At 39.2% G+C, this 22,916-nt stretch overlaps 1 protein-coding gene across 4 annotated transcripts in view; it reads left to right on the top strand.

Annotated features, from left to right (window-relative positions):
• The window catches only part of GPATCH8 (G-patch domain containing 8), a 91,947-nt gene that overhangs the window by 54,338 nt on the left and 14,693 nt on the right, over positions 1-22,916 (top strand). For 3 of the 4 annotated variants that reach the window (XM_066263445.1, XM_066263447.1, XM_066263448.1), the window contains exons 4-7: positions 685-752; positions 1,759-1,845; positions 11,517-11,660; positions 15,417-15,453. In XM_066263445.1, coding sequence (XP_066119542.1) covers positions 685-752; positions 1,759-1,845; positions 11,517-11,660; positions 15,417-15,453 — 336 coding nt within the window. The remainder of the gene's footprint in view (positions 1-684; positions 753-1,758; positions 1,846-11,516; positions 11,661-15,416; positions 15,454-22,916) is intronic. The other variant, XM_066263446.1, reaches the window with a different exon arrangement.

Consider the following 22,916-nt stretch of genomic DNA (forward strand, 5'->3'; position numbering starts at 1 on the left):
CCATTTTGCTTTGTTTGGCTGGTTATGAGTGGATTAAATATACATTTTTTAAAAATCTCCAGCATAGATCGATTAGTTTAAAGTCAATTTTCTTCGCACCTAGTCCTTTTCACAGCTTACTGATTACCGCAGCCAGTGTTAAATGCACTCTGGAAAATGGGGCCTCAGAGCACCAGTTTAAAAGAAACACTATTCTTAGTTCTTAAAGGCAACTGTTGCTTTTTATTTAAACTTTTCGTAGCCCCACTTAACTGTAAAGCATATAAAATTAATAGAGTTTCCCTGTTTTTTTATTTAAGCTTGTCAGTTGAGATATTTATTACTGGTTTTAAAAGTGTGTATGGGAGGATATCAGTGGACATTAAGAGTGAAGTGATTCTTGATGAAAAGTTATTTTAAACCTGCTGGTGCCATTGCTTAGAAGTGTTTTCTGCATTACTTATTTAATTTTGCCATAGTAATCTGGAATTATTCTCACTGGAAGGATAATTAAGGTGGTTAGTTGGGCTTAAACTGGAAGAGGTAGGTTTGGTTGTAAGCTGTGAGAATGGCTTGTGTTTGGTTCACTGTAGCTTTCTGGTCTCTGCACTCCAAGGCAAGATCTCTAACCACCCAAACCCAATGTGTAAAGTGAGCTGTTGGTTTAGCTTCGCATCTTACCTTGATTATGTGTTCCTGTTACAGGGAGAACAGATCCCATTCCGATTGTTGTCAAGTATGATGTCATGGGCATGGGTCGCATGGAAATGGAGGTAAATTGATCTCATTAACTCACTTGTTTTATGGGACATTTAAAATTATATTGATTCTAGCCTGACCAGGTGGTGGCGCAGTGGATAGAGTGTCGAACTAGGACGTGGAAGACCCAGGTTCGAGACCCCACGGTCGCCAGCTTGAGCACAGGCTCATTTGGTTTGAGCAAGGCTCACCAGCTTGAGCCCAAGGTCGCTAGCTCAAGCAAGGAGTCACTTGATCTGGTGTAGCCCACCAGTCAAGGCACATATGAGAAAACAATCAATGAACAACTAAAGTGTCACAATGAAGAATTGGTGCTTCTCATCTTTCTTTCTTCCTGTCTGTCCCTATCTGTCCCTCTGTCTGACTCTGTCACCAAAATAAATAAATAAATAAATAAAATTATATTGATTCTAAACTCATGCCAGTGCAAGAATACATTTATTAAATAGAATATAGTTTTAATATTTTTCTTTGGAAATTTAAATATATATATATTTTTTTATTTAATACTGCCTTTGAGGCAGATAGGTGGCAAGTTATAACCCTATTTTAACTGAGGCATAAATAAATTGAATGGTTTGCAAAGGGTTATGCCAAAGGGCAAGATGAGACTTAAACTCAGACCCTGGTGCTTGTTTCAGTAGGCACTGTTGCTTAACTCTTAAAATATTTGCTGTCATCGAAGCTTTGTCCCTATAGAGATGTGTACAGCTGTTATCTGTGATAGCTTTTCATTGCCTAAAATACTTTCTCTGTTTACCCCTAACTCTTTGGCATTGAACATTGAATTAAAGTTTGTTACCATTTTTTTTTTAATATGCCTTTTAGAAACACCAGCATGAGAGGATTAATGAACTTTTCCGCTTGCCATTTTCTTTGTCGGTTGACAATAAAACAAGATTGCTGAGCAAAATACAGAGTATTTTATTTTCATACAGTACTGCAGGTGTGCAGATGACTTTTATTAGCTAATTGGGGACATTTTAGGAATTAAGACTAATTGTACCTATTTTTGTTAAGCTCGATTATGCCGAAGATGCTACCGAACGGCGCCGTGTCCTAGAAGTGGAAAAAGAAGACACGGAAGAATTGAGACAGAAGTACAAGGTACTTAAATGAAGCCTTTTTTGCCTGTGGGGTGCTCACACTGAACGAAATAAGTTTCAGTGAAAAGGACCTCTGTTAGCAGCATTTGTTTGACATTTGGTGGTGATTAGATCTCAAGAAGTAGTACTCAAGTTTCTGAACTTTCCTATTTATTGCCTCTGTAAAAACTGTAGAGCCTTGGCCTGACCAGGCGGTGGCGCAGTGGATAGAGCGTCGGACTAGGATGCAGAGGACCCAGGTTCGAGACCCCAACGTCGCTAGCTTGAGTGCAGGCTCGTCTGGTTTGAGCAAAAGCTCACCAGCTTGGACCCAAGGTCGCTGGCTCGAGCAAGGGGTTACTCTGTCTGTTGAAGGCCCACGGTCAAGGCACATATGAGAAAGCAATCTATGAACAACTAAGGTGTTGCAACGTGCAACAGAAAACTAATGATGCTTCTCATCTCTCCGTTTTTGTTTGTCCCTGTCTATTCCTCTCTCTGGCTCTCTCTCTGTCTCTGTAAAAAACAAACAAACAAAAAAAACAAAAACTGTAGAGCCTTGCTGGGTGGTACAGTTGGTTAGAGTGTTGTCCCCATACGCCAGGATTGTGGGTTCAATATCAGGTCAGGGCACATGCAAGAATCAGCCAATGAATACATAAATAAGTGGAACAACAAATCAATGTTTCTTTGTCTCTCGTTCTCCCTCCCTCTCTCCCTTCTTCTCTTGTTCCTCCCTCCCTCCCTCTCCTTCTAAAATCAAATTAAAAATAAAATTATAGAGATAATAATACCCACTTTATACATTTGTTGGGAAGATTGCATTAGTGCTTGAAAACACAATGCCTGGTACACAGTAGGTATTAATAGCGGTAAAAATTGTTAACTTAAGAGTTCTTTGGCTTGACCTGTGGTGGTGCAGGGGTTAGACTGTCAACCTGGAATGCTGAAGTTGTCACCAGTTTGAAACCCTGGGCTTGCCTAGTCAGGGTACACACACAAGCAACAAGCTAGCAATGAACAACGAAACTGAAGCAATTTTACTTCTCGCTGCTCCCCACTGTCCCCCCCCCTCCGTAAAACCAATAAATAAAATATTTTTTAAAAAGTAACAGTTAGCCTGACCAGGCAGTGGCGCAGTGGATAGAGCATTGTACTAGGACGCAGAGGACCCAGGTTCAAAACCCTGAGGTCACCGGCTTGAGCGCAGGCTCATCTGGCTTGAGGGTGGGATCATAGATATCCTATGGTCACTGGCTTGAACCAGGGGTCACTCGCTCTTCTGCAGCCCCTGGATCATAGCACATATGAGAAAGCAATTAATGAACTACAAAAGTGCCACAACAAAGAATTGATGCTTCTCATCTCTCTCCCTTCCTGCCTTTCTGTCCCTATCTGTCCCTCTATTCCTCTTTCTGTCTCTCTCTCTCTCTCTCTCAAAAAAAAAAAAAAAAAGTAACAATTAAAAAAAAAAAGTAACAATTAAAAAAAGTCCTTTGAGAGTTTGATACCTATTGGTAAACTTTTTTGTTTTTTAATGAATGGGGTGTTTTAAGAATAGTAAACAAGCCCTGGCTGGTTGGCTCAGCGGTAGAGCGTTGGCCTAGCGTGCGGAGGACCCGGGTTCGATTCCCAGCCAGGGCACACAGGAGAAGCGCCCATTTGCTTCTCCACCCCTCCACCGCGCTTTCCTCTCTGTCTCTCTCTTCCCCTCCCGCAGCCAGGGCTCCATTGGAGCAAGGATGGCCCGGGCGCTGGGGATGGCTCTGTGGCCTCTGCCTCAGGCGCTGGAGTGGCTCTGGTTGCAACATGGCGATGCCCAGGATGGGCAGAGCATCGCCCCCTGGTGGGCAGAGCATCGCCCCTGGTGGGCGTGCCGGGTGGATCCCAGTCGGGCGCATGTGGGAGTCTGTCTGACTGTCTCTCCCTGTTTCCAGCTTTTTTTTTTTTAAAAAAAAAAAAAAAAAAAAAAGAATAGTAAACAGCCTGACCATTGTTGGCACAGTAAATAGTGTTGACCCAGGTTTGAAACCCTGAGGTTACTGGCTTCAGCAAGGGGTCACTGACTTGGCTTGAGGCACACACACCCCCATGTCAAGGCACATATGAGAAGCAATTAATGCACAAATAAAGGAACGCAACTACAGTGTGTCCGTAAAGTCATGGTGCACTTTTGACCAGTCACAGACAGGAAAGCAACAAAAGACAATAGAAATGTGAAATCTGCACCAAATAAAAGGAAAACTCTCCCAGTTTCATACCTATTCAGTGCAGTTCAATGTGGGCTCACGCACAGTTTTTTTAGGGCTCCTTAGCTAGCTATCCCGTATAGCCTCTACAGACTCGTCACTAACTGATGGCCTACCAGAACGGGGTTTCTCCACCAAACTGCCGGTTTCCTTCAACTGCTTATCCCACCGAGTAATGTTATTCCTACGTGGTGGCACTTTGTTATAAACATGCCGATATTCACGTTGCACTTTGGTCACGGGTTTGAATTTAGCGAGCCACAGAACACACTGAACTTTCCTGTGTACCACCCACATCTTGACTGGCATGGCCGTGGGCTGCTCCACTGTATACATGGTGTTTCGTCATCATCTGCGCATGCGCACATGCTGCCACATCATCCTACAGAAACTGGGAGGGTTTTCCTTTTATTTGGTGCAGATTTCACATTTCTATCGTCTTTTGTTGCTTTCCTGTGACCAGTCAAAAGTGCACCATGACTTTACGGACACCGTGTGTGTGTGTAAACTTATTTTCTCACGATACTTAAAATGAGAAGAGAGAAAGGGATTTATTTATTTATTATATTTATTTTATTGATTTTAGAGAGGAAAGGGAAGAGGGAGAGAGAGAGGCAGGAACATCGATCTGTTCCTTTATGTGCCCTAACCAGGGACCGAACCAACAACCTCTGTGCTTCAGGATGATTCTCTGACCAACAAAGCTATCTGGCCAGGGCAGGGATTTATGTTTTTTTAATGTGTTCTACCATAAAACATATGTAAAGCAAAAACTGACAGAACTACAAGGAGAAATGTTATAATCACCACAGTTGTGGGAGATTTTAATATACTTGATTAGTGAATGATAAAAGTAGTAGAGGGAAAATATCAGCATAGATATTTAGAAGATTTGAATAACACAATAAACAAACTCCAGCTAAAAAGAACAAAAGAAAATTTTATTATATATTGTGTCATAAAGTATCAACAAATTTCAAAAACTGAAATCAAGTTATCAAACCACAAAAGTTAAAATAGAAAAATTCCTGTTTGTAAATTAAGAAATACATTTTTATATAACCTGTCAGTGAAAGAATAAAACAAAGTGATAATTGGAAAATATTTTAGACTGAAAGATATAAACACTACATATCAAAACTTACAGTATAAGCTAAAGCAATGTGGTGTTTGGTAGCAAATACATATTCTTAATGCTTATGTTAGGAAAAAAGAGCAGCGGGAGATAAATTCAGGAAAAAGAATAGCAAAATAAACTAAAGAATGAATAGAAATGAACAAAACAGAAAACAAACATACAACAAAGCCAAAACTTAGTTCTTTAATGTACTTGTGGTGAAATTAAGAAAAAACATAGAAAATCAGTATCAATAATGAAAAAAGGATGATATTTTCAGATGTAGCAGACACTAAAACATAACTTCATGCCACTAAATGTAAAACTAGGTTTAAGTGAAACATTTTCTTTATAAATTGTTAAAATAGATTCAGAAAGAAATAAAAAACTTCAGCCTGACCTGTGGTGGCACAGTGGATAGAGCAGTGAACTGGAACACTGAGGTTGCTGGTTTGAAGCCCTGTGCTTGCCCAGTCAAGGCACATACAGCAAGCAAATAGTGAACAACTAAAGTGTAGCAACTATGAGTTGATACTGCTCGCTTCCCCTCCTCTCTCTGTAAAATGAATAAATAAAATCTTTAAAAAAAGAAATAGAAAACTTTGATAATCTTATAACTTTCTTAAAATTTTATGATTGATACTAAAGAGAGGAAGGAGAGGGAGAGAAACATTGATTTATTGTTCCACTCATTTATGCATCCATTGGTTGACTCATATGTGCCCTGATCAGGAACTGAACCCACAACCTTGGCATATCAGGATGATGCTTTAACCAACTGAGCTATTCAGCCAGGGCAATAATCTTTAAACTATTATATAAATTGAATGTGTGCTTTAAAATTTTTTTTCATAAAGCCCAATAATTTCACTGTTGAGTTCTGTTAAAATTCCTAAAAGGAATAACTTTACACCTTACCAGCAACTTTCTGATTTTTCAGAGTATTGAAAAGAAGGAAAAACTCTGAGCTCATTTGCTGAGAAACTAATACCACCATGATGCTAAATCCTGATAAGGATAGTATGCAAAGAATAATTATATGACACTGACTTATAATACAAATGTACATCTTAAGACATTAGCAGGCCTGACCTGTGGTGGCGCAGTGGCTAAAGTGTCAACCTGGAAACGCTGAGGTTGCCGGTTCAAAACCCTGGACTTGCCTGGTCAAGGCACATATGGGAGTTGATGCTTCCTGCTCCTCCCCCCTTCTCTTTCTCTCTCTCTCTCTCTCTTTCTTTCTCTCTTTCCCCTCTCTATAATAAATAAATAAATAAATCTTTTTAAAAAATTAAAAAAAAGCCTAACCTGTGGTGGCGCAGTGGATAAAGCGTTGGCCTGGAAATGCTGAGGTCGCCGGTTCGAAAGCCTGGGCTTGCCTGGTCAAGGCACATATGGGAGTTGATGCTTCCAGCTCCTCCCCCTTGTCTCTCTCTCCTCTCTGTCTCTTTCTTTCTCCTCTAAAATGAATAAATAAAATAAAAAATAAAAAAATTAAAAAAAAAAAAAAAAAAAAAAGACATGGCCTGACCTGTGGTGGCGCAGTGGATAAAGCGTCAACCTGGAAATGCTGAGGTTGCCGGTTCGAAACCCTGGGCTTGCCTGGTCAAGGCGCATATGGGAGTTGATGCTTCCAGCTCCTCCTCTCGTCTCTCTCTCTCTCTCTCTCTCTCTCCCTCTCCTCTCTAAAATGAATAAAAAAAATAAAAAATTAAGAAAAAGAATGTTTAAAAAAAAAAAAAAAAAAAGACACTAGCAAACAGGGGAATTTAAGATATATCATGACCAAGTTATCTCAGGAATGCAAGATTGCTTCATGTTAGAAATCAATTTATACAATCAGCAACATTAAGAGATTAAAGGGAAAAATATGATTTGTCTTAATAGATGCAAAAAATATAAAAGCATTATTTAAAATGCAGCATTCATTCATAATGATTAGTTTTGTCCAACTTGATAAAGAAAAGACTTTAACCAGATAGAATGCCTATAGAAACTATGTAGGAGATATTATATTTAATATTAAAAAGTTGAAAGTTCTCCTTTTGAGGTGAAGAGATGTGATAAAGATGTCTGCTGTCATTATTATTATTGTTGTTGTATTTTTCAAAGTTAGAAGCAGGGAGGCAGACTCCTGCATGCGCCCAACTGGGATCCATCTGGCATGCCCACTAGAGAGTGATGCTCTGCCCATTTGGGGTGGTGCTCCACTGCGGGCAGAGCCATTCTAGCTAGCTCCTGAGACAGAGGCCATGGAGCCATCCTCAGCTCCCGGGCCAACTTTGCGCCAATGGAGCCTTGGCTGCGGGAGGAAAAGAGAGAGACAGAGAGGAAGGAGAGGAGGAAGGTTGAAGAAGCAGATGGGCGCTTCTCCTTTGTGTCCTGACCAGGAATCGAACCTGGGACTTCCACACGCCAGGCCAAGCTCTACTGCTGAGCCATCCGGCCAGGGCCAAGCTGTCATTATTTTTTATTAAATATTGTGCTGGAGGTCCTAAGCAGCACAGTAAGGTAGTTAGAAATAAATAAATAAAGATATAAGAGATGAAAGGAAGAGACAAAATTGTTTTATTTGCAGGTATGATTATATATATAGATATCTAAAAGAATATACAGATAAGTTACACAAATTAACAGTTTATCCAGGATGCTGTATATAAAATAATAAATTTGTTTATGTGTCTGTATATCAACGACTTAGATATACAGATGTGGAAGACTTAACTCTAAAACATTATTGAGATATTAAAGAGCAATGAATAAAAAATGCAATTTTTAATAATTTGTTCATGAATTAGAGTACTTAGTATTATAAAGAAGTCTGTTTTTGCCCTGGGCACATAGTTTCGATGGCTAGAGCTTCATCCCAACATGCAGAGGGTACTGGTTCAATCCTCAGTCAGGGAATGTACAGGAACAAATTGATGTTTCTCTCTCTCCCTCTCTCTTCCTCTCTCCCTCCCTCCTGCTCTCTCCCTCTCTCTTCCTCTCTCCCTCCCTCCTGCTCTCTCCCTCCCACCCCCTACCCCCTTCCTCTCTAAAATCAATAAAACATATTAAAAAAACTATTTTCCCCCCAGTTTTTCTATATATTTTTTAAAGATTTTATTTATTAATTTGAGAGGGGAGAGAGAAAGAGAAGGGAGACACAAGGGGGGAGGAGCAGGAAGCATCAACTTCCGTATGTGCCTTGACCGGGCAAGCCTAGGGTTTCGAACCGGGAACCTCAGCTTTCCAGGTCGATGCTTTATCTACTGTGCCACCACAGGTCAGACCCAAATTTTCTATATATCATATTTAATACAACCAAGTCAGAATCCCAACAGGATTTTATATGGAATTTTACAAGCTGATTCCAAAATTTGTATGAAAGTGTAAAGGGCTAAGAATAGTCAAAACAGTCTCAAAGCATAAGATAGAAAGATTTTCTTTACCAGCTTTCAAAATTTATTATAAGTTGTGGTAAGAAAGACAGTATGCTGTTGACACAAGGGTAGATCAGTGGAACACAAAGGAGAGCCCAGGCACAGACCCCTTATGTATTTGGCCACTTGGTAAACAAAGATGGTATTGCAGATAAGGGTTAAGTGAGAGGAAGGGAGATAATGAGACAGACTCCCCCATACCCCCCAACTGGAATCCACCTGGCAACTCCACCTGAGACTTGATGCCCTCGGACCAACTGAGCTATCCTTGGCACCCGGGCCTAGTGCTCCAACCTATCTATCTGGCTGTGGAAGGGGAACAAGGAGGGGAAGAAATGCGTGGAGAAGCAGATGGTTACTTTTCCTGTGTGCCTGGGACTTCCACAGGACAGCAGACCCTCTACCACTTACCCAACCCGCCAGGGTAAGAGTGAACTTTTCAATGAAAGATTCTGAGGGAATCTTCCGTCTCTAAAACAAACAAATATTTTTTTAAAAATAATATAGTATAGAGAGGGCTCTCTCTTCTAGCTGTACTTATCATTTTTTCATTTTTCATTTTAGTAATATATCCCCAACATTTTATTATGAAAATTGTTGAGCACACAGAAAAATTAGAACTATACAGTGAATACCCATATACCTACCACCTGAATTCTACATTTAACACTTAAATACTGTTTTATTACATATCAATAACTTTTTAAAAAATCAATGCCTTTTGATTATTATTATAATTTTTAACTTAGCCTGACCAGGCTGTGGCGCAGTGGATAAAGCGTCAGCCTGGGATGCAAAGGACCCAGGTTCAAAACCTCTGAGGTCACTGATTTGAGCACAGGTTCATCTGGCTGTGCCCAAGATTACTGGCTAGAGCAAGGGATCACTGACTCGGCTGGAACCCCCCTCTTAAGGCACATATGAGAAAGCAATCAATGAACAGTTAAGGTGCCAAAATGAAGAATTGATGCTTTTCACCTTTCTCCCTTTCTGTCTGTTCATCTGTGCTCCTCCCCCCCAAAAAATAATTAATTTATTGGGTTGACATGGTTTGCCAAACGCCTTTTTAAAATTCTTTAAATAGCTCTTTTTTTTCCAGTTTGACTTGTTTTACTTTTTTTTTTTTTTTTAAATAATGCTCTTTTACCTTTTGGTTACTATTTCTGCTATTTTTATTTTTAAACACTCTAAATGTTCTTATTTTATAATTCCTTTCAAATTTTCTATTATCTGTAATAGTATGTTTTTATCATTTGTTGCTTCTCCTGACTTTCTCACAGTGGTTTGTTTCTTTGTGTGGTTTGCAATTTTGATTGTCATGTCATTATCTGTGGAAATTTATCATTTCCAATAAAGATAACCACCAAAATATTCCATTTTGGGCTATAAGAGAGGAATTGATATCAGCAAGAGATAAAAATTTGGGAAGTGTCTAGCATACTGATGATTTTAAAGTCACATGAATTGATCAAATACCCAGGGATAGAGAAAAAGTACAATATCAGAAGCAAATTTAATATATATAAAGAAAAAGGATTGAGATTATGAGTACAGGGCAAGAGATAGTGTAAAAACTCAATGAAAGGCTTTAATAGCAGATTATACATGGGAGAATATTAAATTATAATGCATCTCAAGAAATATACACAGTGCAGCAAAAAGTGGAGAGAGAGAGAGGACAGGAAAGAAATGTGTCTTGAGGATTTACTTTTCCTTGCATGGTTCCTTCAGTGCAATAGAAGTTATATTTGAGCATGACCAGGCTGTGGCACAATGGATAGAGTGTCGGACTGGGACACAAAGGACCCAGTTTCGAAATCCCAAGGTTGCCGACTTGAGTGCGGGGTCATTGGCTTGAGCCCCAAAGGTCTCTGGCTTGAAGTCCAAGGTCACTGGCTTGAGCCCAAGATCACTAGCTTGAGCAAGGGGTCACTTGGTCTTCTGAAGCCCCCCCACCCCCCAGTCAAGGCAGTAAGAAAGTAATCAATGAACAACTAAGGAGTCACAACAAAGAATTGATACTTCTCTCTCCTTTCCTGTCTGTCCCTATCTGTCTCTCTCTCTCTATCTCTGTCACCAAAAAAAAAATAAAAAAATTACATTTGATATATATGACTGTTTGGGTTTCTTTAAGCCAAGGGTAAGTGTAGGAGCTGCCAGAATATCTTAGTTCCCAGTGGATAGAACATCCACCCAGCATGCAGATGTCCTGGGTTCAATCCTGGGTCAGGGCACCTATAAGAAGTGACCGTGTGCTTCTCTTTCCCTCCCTCTCCCCTTTTTTTTCTCTCCCCCTCTTGCAGCCAGTGGCTTGACTGGTTCCAGCATTGGCCCTGGGCACTAAGGATAGCTTGGCTGGTCTGAGCATCAGCTTCAGGCAGTGAAGATAGCTCAGTTGATTTGAGCATTGGTCCCAGATAGCAATCGCCAAGTAGATCCCAGTTAGGGCACCTGGCTTTTACTTGTACCACTAAACATTTTTTTTAAGTGAGAGGTGGGAAGATAGACAGACTCCCACATATGCCCAGATGGGATCTCTGCCCCCTACAACCCATTTGGGGCTGATGCTCCAGTACTGAGCTATTTTTAGCATCTGAGGCTGATGCTGGGGCCACCAGTCCAAGCTATCCTCAATGTCTGAGACTACACTTGAACCGGTGGAGCCACTGACTGCGGGAGGGGAAGAGGGAGAAGCAGATGGTCACTTCTGTGTGCCCTGACCAGAATTGAACCCGGAACGTTCATATGCCAGGCTGACGCTCTATCCACTGAGCCACCAGCCAGGGCCTATATCACTAAATTTTATCAAAAGCCCTTTTTTCTCTCTTCAGGTAAGACTACTTATTTACACTTAAAATTTTACAAAGTTCATCTTCTGTTTGTATTTTGTGGTTCTTAACAGGATTATGTTGACAAAGAGAAGGCAATCGCCAAAGCATTGGAAGACCTCAGAGCCAACTTTTACTGTGAACTCTGTGATAAACAATACCAGAAACATCAGGAATTTGACAACCATATTAACTCATATGATCACGCACACAAGCAGGTGAGGAATAGTTGTTTACTAAAAAGTAAGATTATTTGTTGTTTAAACTTTGAATTTTGAATGGACTCAAAAAACTTGGTGTCTTTGGTTTCTTGTATCTGCCAGTCTTGATAAGAAATCATCTGACTGACTTGATTTCTTTTTCAGTGACAGAAGTCCTGACATAGGACTCCCCCTCCCAACCTTTATGTAGAATGAAGAATTGTGAGCTTCATAAACATTGCATAAAATTTTTGGTTTGAGTGGTTTATAAATTAGTATTTGATTTGGTAATTCAACTGAGAATCACTGGGAGCTTTGTTTTTCTTTATCCTCCTTTCTAGACATGTCGAACTTTGAACAGTTATTCAGACTGATCGTTTCATCTTCTGTATAGAATAGTGCATGCTTTATTAGCTACTCTTTCCTAAATCTCGAGAAGGAAAATTAAATTATATGCTACCTTAACTTTAACAAAAAATTCTGATGCTACATGTTGAAGAGCTTGCTGAAAAATGATTTATACATTCTTTGCAATCTTTGATTTAGAAAAAAAACTTGTATCTAACTAGTTACTGGCTTAAAGAAGGCTGCAATAATTTCCCTGAGTGGTTTTTAGAAGGAGGAAAATAACCTATAAATAAATCTATAGCACAATTTTATCTTATTAGAGAATTTTGAGCCATTTGATCTTGGGTGACTTTAGCAGAACTTGTTAGGAGTACATAGTTATGTTTGTTAAACTTGTAAGATTTATGGGCATTGCTGGAATGCCTTCTTATGCTGGACCCTTAAACCAACATTTTTTTTTATAACCGTTGCTTTATTTTTCAACCAACCAAAAACTTCAAAGCACAGGTGAAAAGCAGGCTTTGACTAAGCCTTACTTTTACTAACGGGTAAGTTTCAAGCTGATTGTGGTATTATATATATATATATTTTTTATTTTTTTTTAGGTTTTTTTTTTTTTTTTTTTTTTTTTCTGAAGCTGGAAATGGAGAGAGACAGTCAGACTCCCGCATGCGCCCGACCGGGATCCACCCGGCGCGCCCACCAGGGGTGACGCTCTGCCCACCAGGGGGCGATGCTCTGCCCCTCCGGGGCGTCGCCCTGCCGCAACCAGAGCCACCCCAGCGCCCAGGCCATCCCCGCTCCAATGGAGCCTCGGCTGCGGGAGGGGAAGAGAGAGACAGAGAGGAAGAGGGTGGGGAGAAGCAAATGGGCGCCTCTCCTATGTGCCCTGGCCGGGAATCGAACCCGGGCCCCCCGCACGCCAGGCCGACGCTCCACCACCGAGCCAACCGGCCAGGGCCTGTGGTATTATATTTTATGCAACAGTCTCTTCCACATTTAACCATACCTAACCAATTTAAGATTCTTTCTCTAGTAAGAGTTTTATTTAAGACAGCTTTCCAACTTTTTACACAACTTAGGACATTATTTTAATATATTATGAACTCTTTCTGATTTGAACGAGAGAAATTAAGAGAGCATATATATGAACAAGATATATTGGTAGTACCTTACTCCTTCAAAGAATCATCTGCCAAGAAAGAAGAATGTAGCAGAGAATAATACTTATTCACAACGTTTTAAGTTTTTCAGTGTATATATAATTCAGACTTCCGGGTTATTTTTTAATGGCGTTAACAAAGACATTTTACATCTAAGTACATAACCACCCTTTTTGGGCTCTTGAGAATTTCTTCAGTTAAGCGCTCTGTAATTAGTTAAAAAGACTCCTGAAGAAACTCTAGGGACCAGAAGAACATTTAGAAAGTTTATGTTTTTAGTTGACAAGAAGTCTCTTGAGTAAAGTGATTTGGTTTGTTTCTTTGTTTTTTGAGAGAGGCAGGGAGGTTGGAGGGAGCAGCAGCAACTTCTTGTTCCACTTAGTTGTGCACCCACTGATTGCTTCTCATATGTGTCCTGATCAGGGCTCAAACCAGTGCCCTTGGGATCGAGCCAGTGACTCCCAGATTGAACTGGTGACCTTCAGCAGAACTATATTCTATATCTGCACTGTGCCATCAGCCAGGGCTCTGAGTAAAGTTTATTTAGAAAAGAATAAACCAGGAAATGTGTAATTCAAATTTGAGTAATGTGTACACTTGCTGTTTTTTTCTATCAAAGTGAAACATTTACTATTAAATATAGAACTAATACAATTCACATTGACAACATTAATAAGATAGATGATAATGTTTTAATGATTTCTTTCAACCTAAAAAAAAAGTAGAAATTGGTACAACTCTGCTTCATTTGAATTTGACATATTTATTCTCTGTGCACTTTGATTTGACTCAGTTCTCTTACCACTTTTCCTTGCGGTAGTTCTCCAGTTGGGAAGATTTTGTCCCCCAGAGGATACTTGGCAAAGTCTGGAGACATTTTTGGTTATCACAACTGGGGGAAGGGGCTGCTGACATCTAGTGGGTAGAGGCCAAGAGTGCTGGTAAACATCTGAAAATGCACAGGAAAGCTCCTTGTAACCAAGAATTATCTGGCCCAAAATGTCAGTCATTAGTGCTGAGGTTGAGAAGCCCTGCTCTATTAGGACAACTGAAAACTTTCTTTTATTTATTTTTATTTAAAAAATTAAATTCAGTGGGTTGACATCAATCAATAAGCATACATAGGTTTCAGATAAACATTTCTATAGTATTTGAACTGTTGATTATGTTTTGTGCCCATCACCCAAAGTCAAATAATTTTTCATGAAAACTTTCAAATATATATATATAGTATTGTGGTATCATTTGGCCTTTACTTCATACAGACAAATCACTATCATTTTAACTCCCCAGTTATTTTGTAAAAAGTGCTCATCTAGATCTCAAATATTTGTTTATTACTCTTATATTATCACAAAATGAAAATGTAAAATTAAGGATTTCTGATAGAGAATTCATGAATTACTTTATCTACTAATACAGAATATATCTCTGATTCAGGTGTGGGAAAATTTTTTTTACCTGGTATAATTAATGTGAATGCATGTTAGCTTATTTTTCCACCTTGATCAAAAGCCCATCTTGGGTATTAAAAAAAGAACAGATGTATTATGAATTTGTTATTTTGGTTTTGGTGGCATATTTTTTATTTGGTTGAAATGTAGACTTTTTCACTTTTTTTTTTTTAAATTTAGTGAGAGGAGGGGAGGCAGAGACAGACTCCCATATGCACCCTCTCCGGGATCCACCCATCAAATCCACTAGGGGGCGATGCTCTGCCCATTTGGGGCCCTTGTACCATTGCAACCAGAGAGTCATTTTTTAGCACCCAAATCTGAGGCCGTGGAGCCATCCTCAGTGCCGGGGGCTGAGGCTCCAATCGAGCTATGCTGCAGGAGGGTAGGAGAAGAGGGGGTGGAGAAGCAGATGGGAGCCTCTCCTGTATACTCTCCCTGACCAGTAATCCAACCCGGGACATCCACATACTGGGCCAACACTCTACCACTGAGAAAACTGCCAGGGCCTCATCTTTCTTTATACTGTTCTTTTAGTGCAAATGGTAGAATCTTGAAACAGAATAATATAAATATATAAACAGAAAATGCACAACACTAAATTTTGTATAGTTACACTCTTCCCTGCACTTAAAATTTCTAAGAAGCCTTTAATTGACCATGGTACAACACAGCTGAATAACCCCTAAGAGGAGGTAGGTCCTATTTTTTATTCCCCTTTGAGTGACATGCACTTACCATCCAAATGGACCTACCATTTTCCAAATTTATGCTTTAAAATCATAAAGACACCCTGTCTTGTCTTCCAGGAAGGCACACAGGATTATTATGAATCTGAGATAATAGGTAAGTACATTCAACCCTATGTTAGTAATCCCTAGTTTGCATCTTCATTCAAATTTTCACCATTAAATTTTTCGGAGAAATACTGTGTTACGTTAATGGTAAACTACTAGTATCATCAGGATTCTAAACGTGCCCTTATCTTCATTAAGCACAAATAATCTCTCAAGAAGGGACTATGGAGTCACCCTCGTTTGTGGTGATTTTTTTTTTTTTTTACCTTTCACTGTTCCTAGTTTTTCCTCAGATTTTCTAAGATATTTTGTGAAGCGAGTCATTAATATACAATTATTAAAACCTAGCTTGATCCTCAAAGATGAAAAAGTTAATTAGACATTTTTTCTTTTTTCAGTGGTTCAACCCATATTTTAAAGTAATCATTTTTATTACATTTTGAGATCTTCAAGTGAATGCCTTTCCATTCCTCAAGAGAAAACCCAATGATTCCTTTTTATATTGTTGATTTTTTATATACCTTAGTGTTCAATAAGCATTAGTATCCATCTTCTGCCTTTGTTGACTTAGTTATAAGTTAAAGTTGACTTTGAAACTAAATAGTTTTCCGTCTCTACCTCCCTGCCTCTAATTATTTTGCGTATCTTTTTTAAAAACATGTATGCTAATTGATATGACAATGGAAACCATTTTCTTTAGCTTCTCAGAGGTCCTAAATTTCAAACTTCAAAGAACTTTTTTTTCCCAGAGGTAAATTTGTAGCAGCACTTCAGGATTTTTCCAATCTTACTCTCTTGTTTGTGCCACTAAGGCTCTCCTCACTAGCCTCTAGTACATAAACCAAGACCACAGAATGTCCCAGAGATGTACTTTGGCCTTTCTGCTGTTAGTTTTTTCCATTTTAATTTCAGTTGGTTCCTAATTTTTAAAAATGAGATTTTGTATAATTCAGAATTTGGCTTATCTTAAAAAATATCTGAGAACACTAAGTGTTCACTTCAACACACAACAGTTGGCTAAAGCTAAGTAGTTGCTCATCTCTTCAGAAAGGCATACATATGCACTAACACTTTTAATTAGCTGTGGTTTCCACTTTGTCTTTTCTTTGTCATCAACCTGTGTGACTCATTAACATTTCCTGCCAAACTCCTCTAAACATTTGAGTTTGTGATCTAATGTTATACCTTTGCCTCCTCTTGACATAAAGTCCCACAGGTTTTAATTGACACTGGGGAATTAGTATAGTACATTTAAAAGCTAACTTAGTGTTGGATCCAGTGTCCTTGTGATTTCAAAGTCATCTGTGGTAGTCTGATCCAGTTACTAAAATCTGGTACCGTTAAAGGAGCTTTGAGCAATTCTCTTAACTTACAGAATCAATATATTGGTCAGAAGAAAGGATGCTTTCAGACTGCCTCTTCTTTCTTCTAAAATAGCTTCAGTATGAAAACCTGTGTTCTTTTTTACATTTTTTGGAAAGACCAAAGTCTCATTTAATACCAGGGTCTCTTTTAACTGTAAAAGCAGCGGTTTCTGGAGCTTTAAATAACTAAAACAGATTAAGCCTGTAGCAACCATCAGTAACGTCTTTATTCTAAATTACACAGAGTAGTAATTACTATATGACTTAATTAACTTTGGCTAAACTGTTAGTTACTTTTTGATAGCATTGCTTAGTTTTAGTTGACTATTTCAGTATCTAAGGAACAGAAATTTTCATTTTTCTCGTTTCTCAAAAATGAAATAAGTTCTGACTTAAGTTTTTCTATTGATTTTTAGAGAGAGAGGTCGATTTGTTGTTTCATTTACTTATACATTCATTGGTTGATTCTTGTATATGCCCTGACGGGAGATTAGACCTGCAGCTTTGGTAGGATGATGCTCTAACCAACTGAACTACCTTGCCATGGCCTTTAAATATTTCTGAGAAATTCCATGGTGATAGAGGAAGGATCTTTAATGAATTTCATTGATGTTTGGCATGGTCACTTTACACTTGAAGTTTCGTTGTTTACTGGTTGGATTTTTGCCTACCAAGATCTTTTACCATATTTGATCCTCTGTGTGTTTGGCACATTTGACATCAGGAACAATAAGCACATCAAAACCTGTTGGACCTCTGGCAGGCCACTGTAGATTTAAAGAAATGTTGTCTGGAGTCCTTTTTCAATGCTATTTTGATATTCAGTGGGGGAAACACAGACCTAAATAATTTTTTTTTTAAGTGAGAGAAGATTATTTTAGGGCTTAAATAAAAAGCAAATGACTCTTCTGAGAAGCGAGACCACTAAGATTATATGACAATGAAAATGTTTCATAGGTGCTCTGTATTTTCGGTCTTTATAAGCTGTTTATTCTTAGAAAACCATGAATTATTGTAAAGATGTAAAATAGGTTAAGAAAATTATAAAGTACTTACGAATCACAAACCTAAATAAATGTTGACTTAAATAGCACAATTCATTTCTGAAGAGATTATGCTTTGAAAATCAATTATAAAGAGAAGTATACATTTTAAAAACTTAGGGTATTGTGGTTTAAATAACCTGTAGCAGAGAGATGCCATTTTCAAGTTCAGTAATACTTTGTGCCACTATGGGTGCCTTTTCTTTGGGGCTGTTTTTGCTTCCAAAAATTGAACATGATTTGAGGCTCTTTACCTGTTAACTTTTACCTACTCACCAGCTCTGCTTTTGTTGGGAATAGACTTACACCCAGCTATCACAACCTCGTTAACCTTGTAAAATTGTGTCTGTTTAGGGAAACTGTCTGCTTCTTTGAGCAGAGGTAACCCTAAACAGACCTTTTGGGAGCTAAGATTGCTGATAAGCCCTGTAATCTTTTACCATATATTTCTAACTCTGTACTTCATCGTGGTACACAATCCAAATCTGAGTAAAAAGGATTTTACCTTATTTATGTTCTTCAGTTTTCAAGCTGTCTTCTGCCCCTATACAGTAAGTCCTGGCTTAACACTGTTAGTGGGTTCTTAGAAACTGCAGCTTTAAGCAAAACAATATATAACAAAACCAATTTTACCACAGGCTAACTGATATAAAGAAACTAAGTTCCTACAGCATATTTCTGGTCACAAAAACATCACCACACTTCTAATTAAAGACCCAAAACACTTCTAATTTTAAACATTGAAATAATATGAGCTATACATACATTTTTTAAAAGAGTAATACCCGCCCTGTCCGGTTGCCTCAGCGGTAGAGCATTGGCCCGGCTTGTGGAATTCCCGGGTTCGATTCCTGGTCGGGGCACACAGGAGAAGTGCCTATCTGCTTCTCCACCCTTCCCTCTCTCTTTCTTCTCTATCTCTCTCTTCCCTTCCCACAGCCAAGGCTCCGTTAGAGCAAGGTTGGCCCTGGCACTGAGGATGGCTCTATGGCCTCCACCTCAGACACTAGAATGGCTCCAGCCACAACAGAGCAACGCCCCAGATGGGCAGAGCATCGCCCCCCTGGTGGGAATGTCGGGTGGATCCCTATCGGGCACATGCAGGAGTCTGTCTCTGTGCCTCTCCACTTCTAACTTCGGAAAAATACAAAAAGAGTAATACCCTTCCATCACAGGGTGCACCCACACACACCCTCACTCAGACTGGGACAGTGTATAGACATGCCAGTGCTTCTAAGGGGTGTGGGAGGAAACCAGAGTACCCAGAGAAAACCCCATGCAGACATGAGGGAAATGTGCAAACTACACAGGCCCCTGCCAGGAATCAATCTTTTTGATTTTTTCTTCTCATCAACTTTATAATGAAACATTATTCAAGGACCTGCTATACACTTATATTCATCACAGTGTTGCACTGTGGTGGAGATTCTAGCTGAGGCTGTATGTTCTATTGTAGTCTGAAAAATTAAAGCAACTTAAGGAATAGTAAGTTGGTGAGTGACAGTGCTGAAAAGAACTCTGAACTAGAATGGCTGTTCCATTTGCTTTGTGCCCAAGCAGCTATTATGAACTATGATCCTTTAAATGTAACTTAGAGGGCAAATCTTTACTTCTAGATATGACCTAGATTTGAAACCTGTTATCCACAAATCCACAGTGGCATACCATTTCACACATACTATGGTGGCTAAATGGCTAAAATTTAAAAGATATATTGCCTGACCTGTGGTGTCACATTGGATAAAGAGTCAACCTGAAATACTGAGGTTGCTGGTTCAGAACCCCGGGCTTGTCTGGTCAAGGCACGTAGGGGAAAGTTGATGCTTCTTGTTCCTCCCTCGCCCTTCTCCCTCCCCCCCCCTTTCTTCTTCTCCCTTTCTCTACTCTCCCAAAAAATATATATATATTTTTAAAGACAATAACAGCCTGACCAGGCGATGGCTCAGTGGATAGAGCATCAGACTGGGACACGAAGGACCCAGGTTTGAAACCACAATGCCGCAGGCTTGAGTGTAGGATCATAAACATGACCCCATGGTCGCTGGCATAAGCTCCAAGGTCACTGGCTTGAGTAAGGAGTCCTCGCTCTGCTGTAACACCACCCCCCAGTCAAGGCATATACAAGAAAGCAATCAATGAACGACTAAGGTGCCGTAACGAAGAGCTGATGCTTCTCATCTCTCTCCCGTCCTGTCTGTCCCTATCTGTGACTCTCTCTGTCTCTGTCAATAAATAAGTAAGTAAATAAATAAATAAATATTAAAAAGACACAATTAACAGGTGTTGGAGAGACTGTGGGGAAATTAGAACTCTCCTACATTGCTAATGGGGTTGTAAAATGATGCAGCCCCTCTGAAGAACAGTCTGGCAGTTCTTCAAATTATTAAATAGAGAGTTACCATATGACCAGTGTATACCCAATAGAAATGAAATACATGCCCACACAAAAACTGGTATAAGATTGTCCATAGCTGCATGTTTGTAATAGCCAGAAAGTGGAAACAGCCTAAATATCTATCAACTGATGAATGGGTAAACAAAGAGATATATCCCTACAATGGAATTTTCCTTCTTAAAGATTTTATTTATTGATTTTTTAGTGGGGGAGAAATAAAGGGAGGGGGAGGAGCAGAAAGCATCAATTTATAGTTGCCTCTTGTACATGCCTTGACCGGGCAAGCCTGGGGTTTCAAACCGGGACCTCAGCGTTCCAGGTCAACTTTTATCCACTGCACCACTACAGGTGAAGCTACAATGGAGTATTATTCCTCAGTAAAAAGAACTGACTTACTGGTAAATACACTGTGCACAAATCTTGAAAATATTATGCTGAATGAAAGAAGCCAGTCACAAAGATCCCCCATATTGTATGATTTAATTTATACAAGAAGTCTAGAATAAGCAAATCTATAGGGAACGTAGGTTAGGTGTCTGGGGACTGGGTGGAAAGGGGCAGTGGGAAGTGACTGCTAATGGGTATGGGGTTTCTTTGAGGGTAATAGAAATGTTCTAACATTAGATGGTGATGGTTGCATAACTCTGAATGTACTATGCCCACCAAATTTTACACTTTAAACGGGTGGATTTTATGGTAAGTGAATTATATTTTTATAAAAAAAAATTTTTAAACCTCATTTTCCAGCTTTAATTTTGATGGCGATAGTGACTCCACATGTGCATGCATGTGTGTGTGAGGAAATAAACTCAAAGCAGGCACACCTGGTATTAAAAGAATATACTATACTTTTAAGGTCTTCTGTTGAATTCCTGAACATAACAAAGCAAGCATTACACAGTGATTTTTTTTAAATTTTATTTAGAAAATTAACTAACGGTGACATTGATCAAGGAGAGTATATAGGTTTTAGGTGAACGTTTCTATAGCATTTGAACTGTTGATTATGTTGTATACCCATCACCCAAAGTCAAATAATTTTCTGTCGCCTCATATTTGTCCCTCTTTACACCTTGCTTCCCACCCACCCCCATTCACTCAAGTTTCCTTCCCCCTCCCCTACATTCTCTTCCCCCTGGTAACCACTTCACTTTTATATATGTCCGTAAGTCTCAGTTTTATATCCCACTTATGTTACACAGTGGTTTTAGGACTAATTAATTTGATATTTGCCAAATGATATTGTCATTGTTACAAAATAATTGCACATAAAAGGTATTGTCAGGCCTGACCAGGCGGTGGCGCAGTGGATAGAGCGTTGGATTGTCATGCGGAAGACCCAGGTTTGAGACCCCAAGGTCGCCAGCTTGAGCACGGGCTCATCTGGTTTGAGCAAAGCTCACCAGCTTGGACCCAAGGTCCCTGGCTCAAGCAAGGGATTACTCGGTCTGCTGAAGGCCCACAGTCAAGGCATATATGAGAAAGCAATCAATGAACAACTAAGGTGTCACAGCGAAAAACTGATAAATTGATGCTTCTCATCTTTCTCTCTTCATTCCTGTCTGTCTGTCCCTATCTATCCTTCTCTCTGACTCTCTCTCTCTGTCTCTCTAAAAAATTAAAAAATAAAAATAAAATTTTAAAAAGGTATTCTCAGAAATGACTAGTTACACCCAACAAAAAGAATGTATACGTCTCTTTTTCCTCTGATTTATTTTCAGTATTTCTAATCAGCATTAGTGTTTAGTTTTTTGTTGTTACCATTTTGTTTTGTTACTGAATAAAATTAATTTTTATTACTTACTGATAGGCATATGCTAAAAGAAAGAATTTACATTTATTACTTGGACTTCCTTAATCATTCAGCTACAACCTTTCTTCTCTGAGTACTTCAATGCTGAGACTTCGTGTTCTCTCCTGGTCTTTTTCCTCCCTCACCGTGGCATGCTGATGTCCTGGATGGTCTCATCCAGAAGCATCAAAAACAGACTTTAATTGAAGTAACCTGGCCAGGTAACAACCACAGTATGGTTACTCCAGTTTGGGAGAGGAAATCCATATTACTGTTATATTATAAGAGCAAAGCAGAAAAATAATGGGGAGATGAGGCCATGGATTTGGAGTATGCAGATTGTTAATGGAGAGAGGAAGTAGTTAAGGTTCAGAAAAGGCCAGATATATATACCAAGTCCAAAAATGAGATTGAAGTGCATACAACCATCCCTCCTTTACTCACTACTTCTCATCTTTGTTCATAACCAAAAAATAATACATAAAAATGTGTGTGTGTTCCCTCTCCCAACAACTCATTTTAAAAATGAAACCAGTTTGGTAAATGTTTATTGAGCATCTCTTGTGCCATAGGTGTGTATATTGCAGGGTTAGTTACAAAGGATGTCCTTGTGGCTGGAGAGTGGGATTGCTGTCTAGTAGAGAAAGAAACCATGGGTAAGATTTTAACACTAAAGAGGAAAAATGAGGTTTTTCTCTTTAGAGTTGATTAAATATTAAAACAGGATTTATTTAGTGGCAATAGGAAATATTCTCTGCATATTTTCTTTTTTTTTTTTTTTTTTTTTTATATTTCTGAAGCTGGAAACAGGGAGAGACAGTCAGACAGACTCCCGCATGCGCCCGACCAGGATCCACCCGGCACGCCCACCATGGGGCGACGCTCTGCCCACCAGGGGGCGATGCTCTGCCCATCCTG

Source organism: Saccopteryx bilineata, chromosome 2 (assembly GCF_036850765.1).
Source record: "Saccopteryx bilineata isolate mSacBil1 chromosome 2, mSacBil1_pri_phased_curated, whole genome shotgun sequence".
NCBI lineage: Eukaryota > Metazoa > Chordata > Mammalia > Chiroptera > Emballonuridae > Saccopteryx > Saccopteryx bilineata.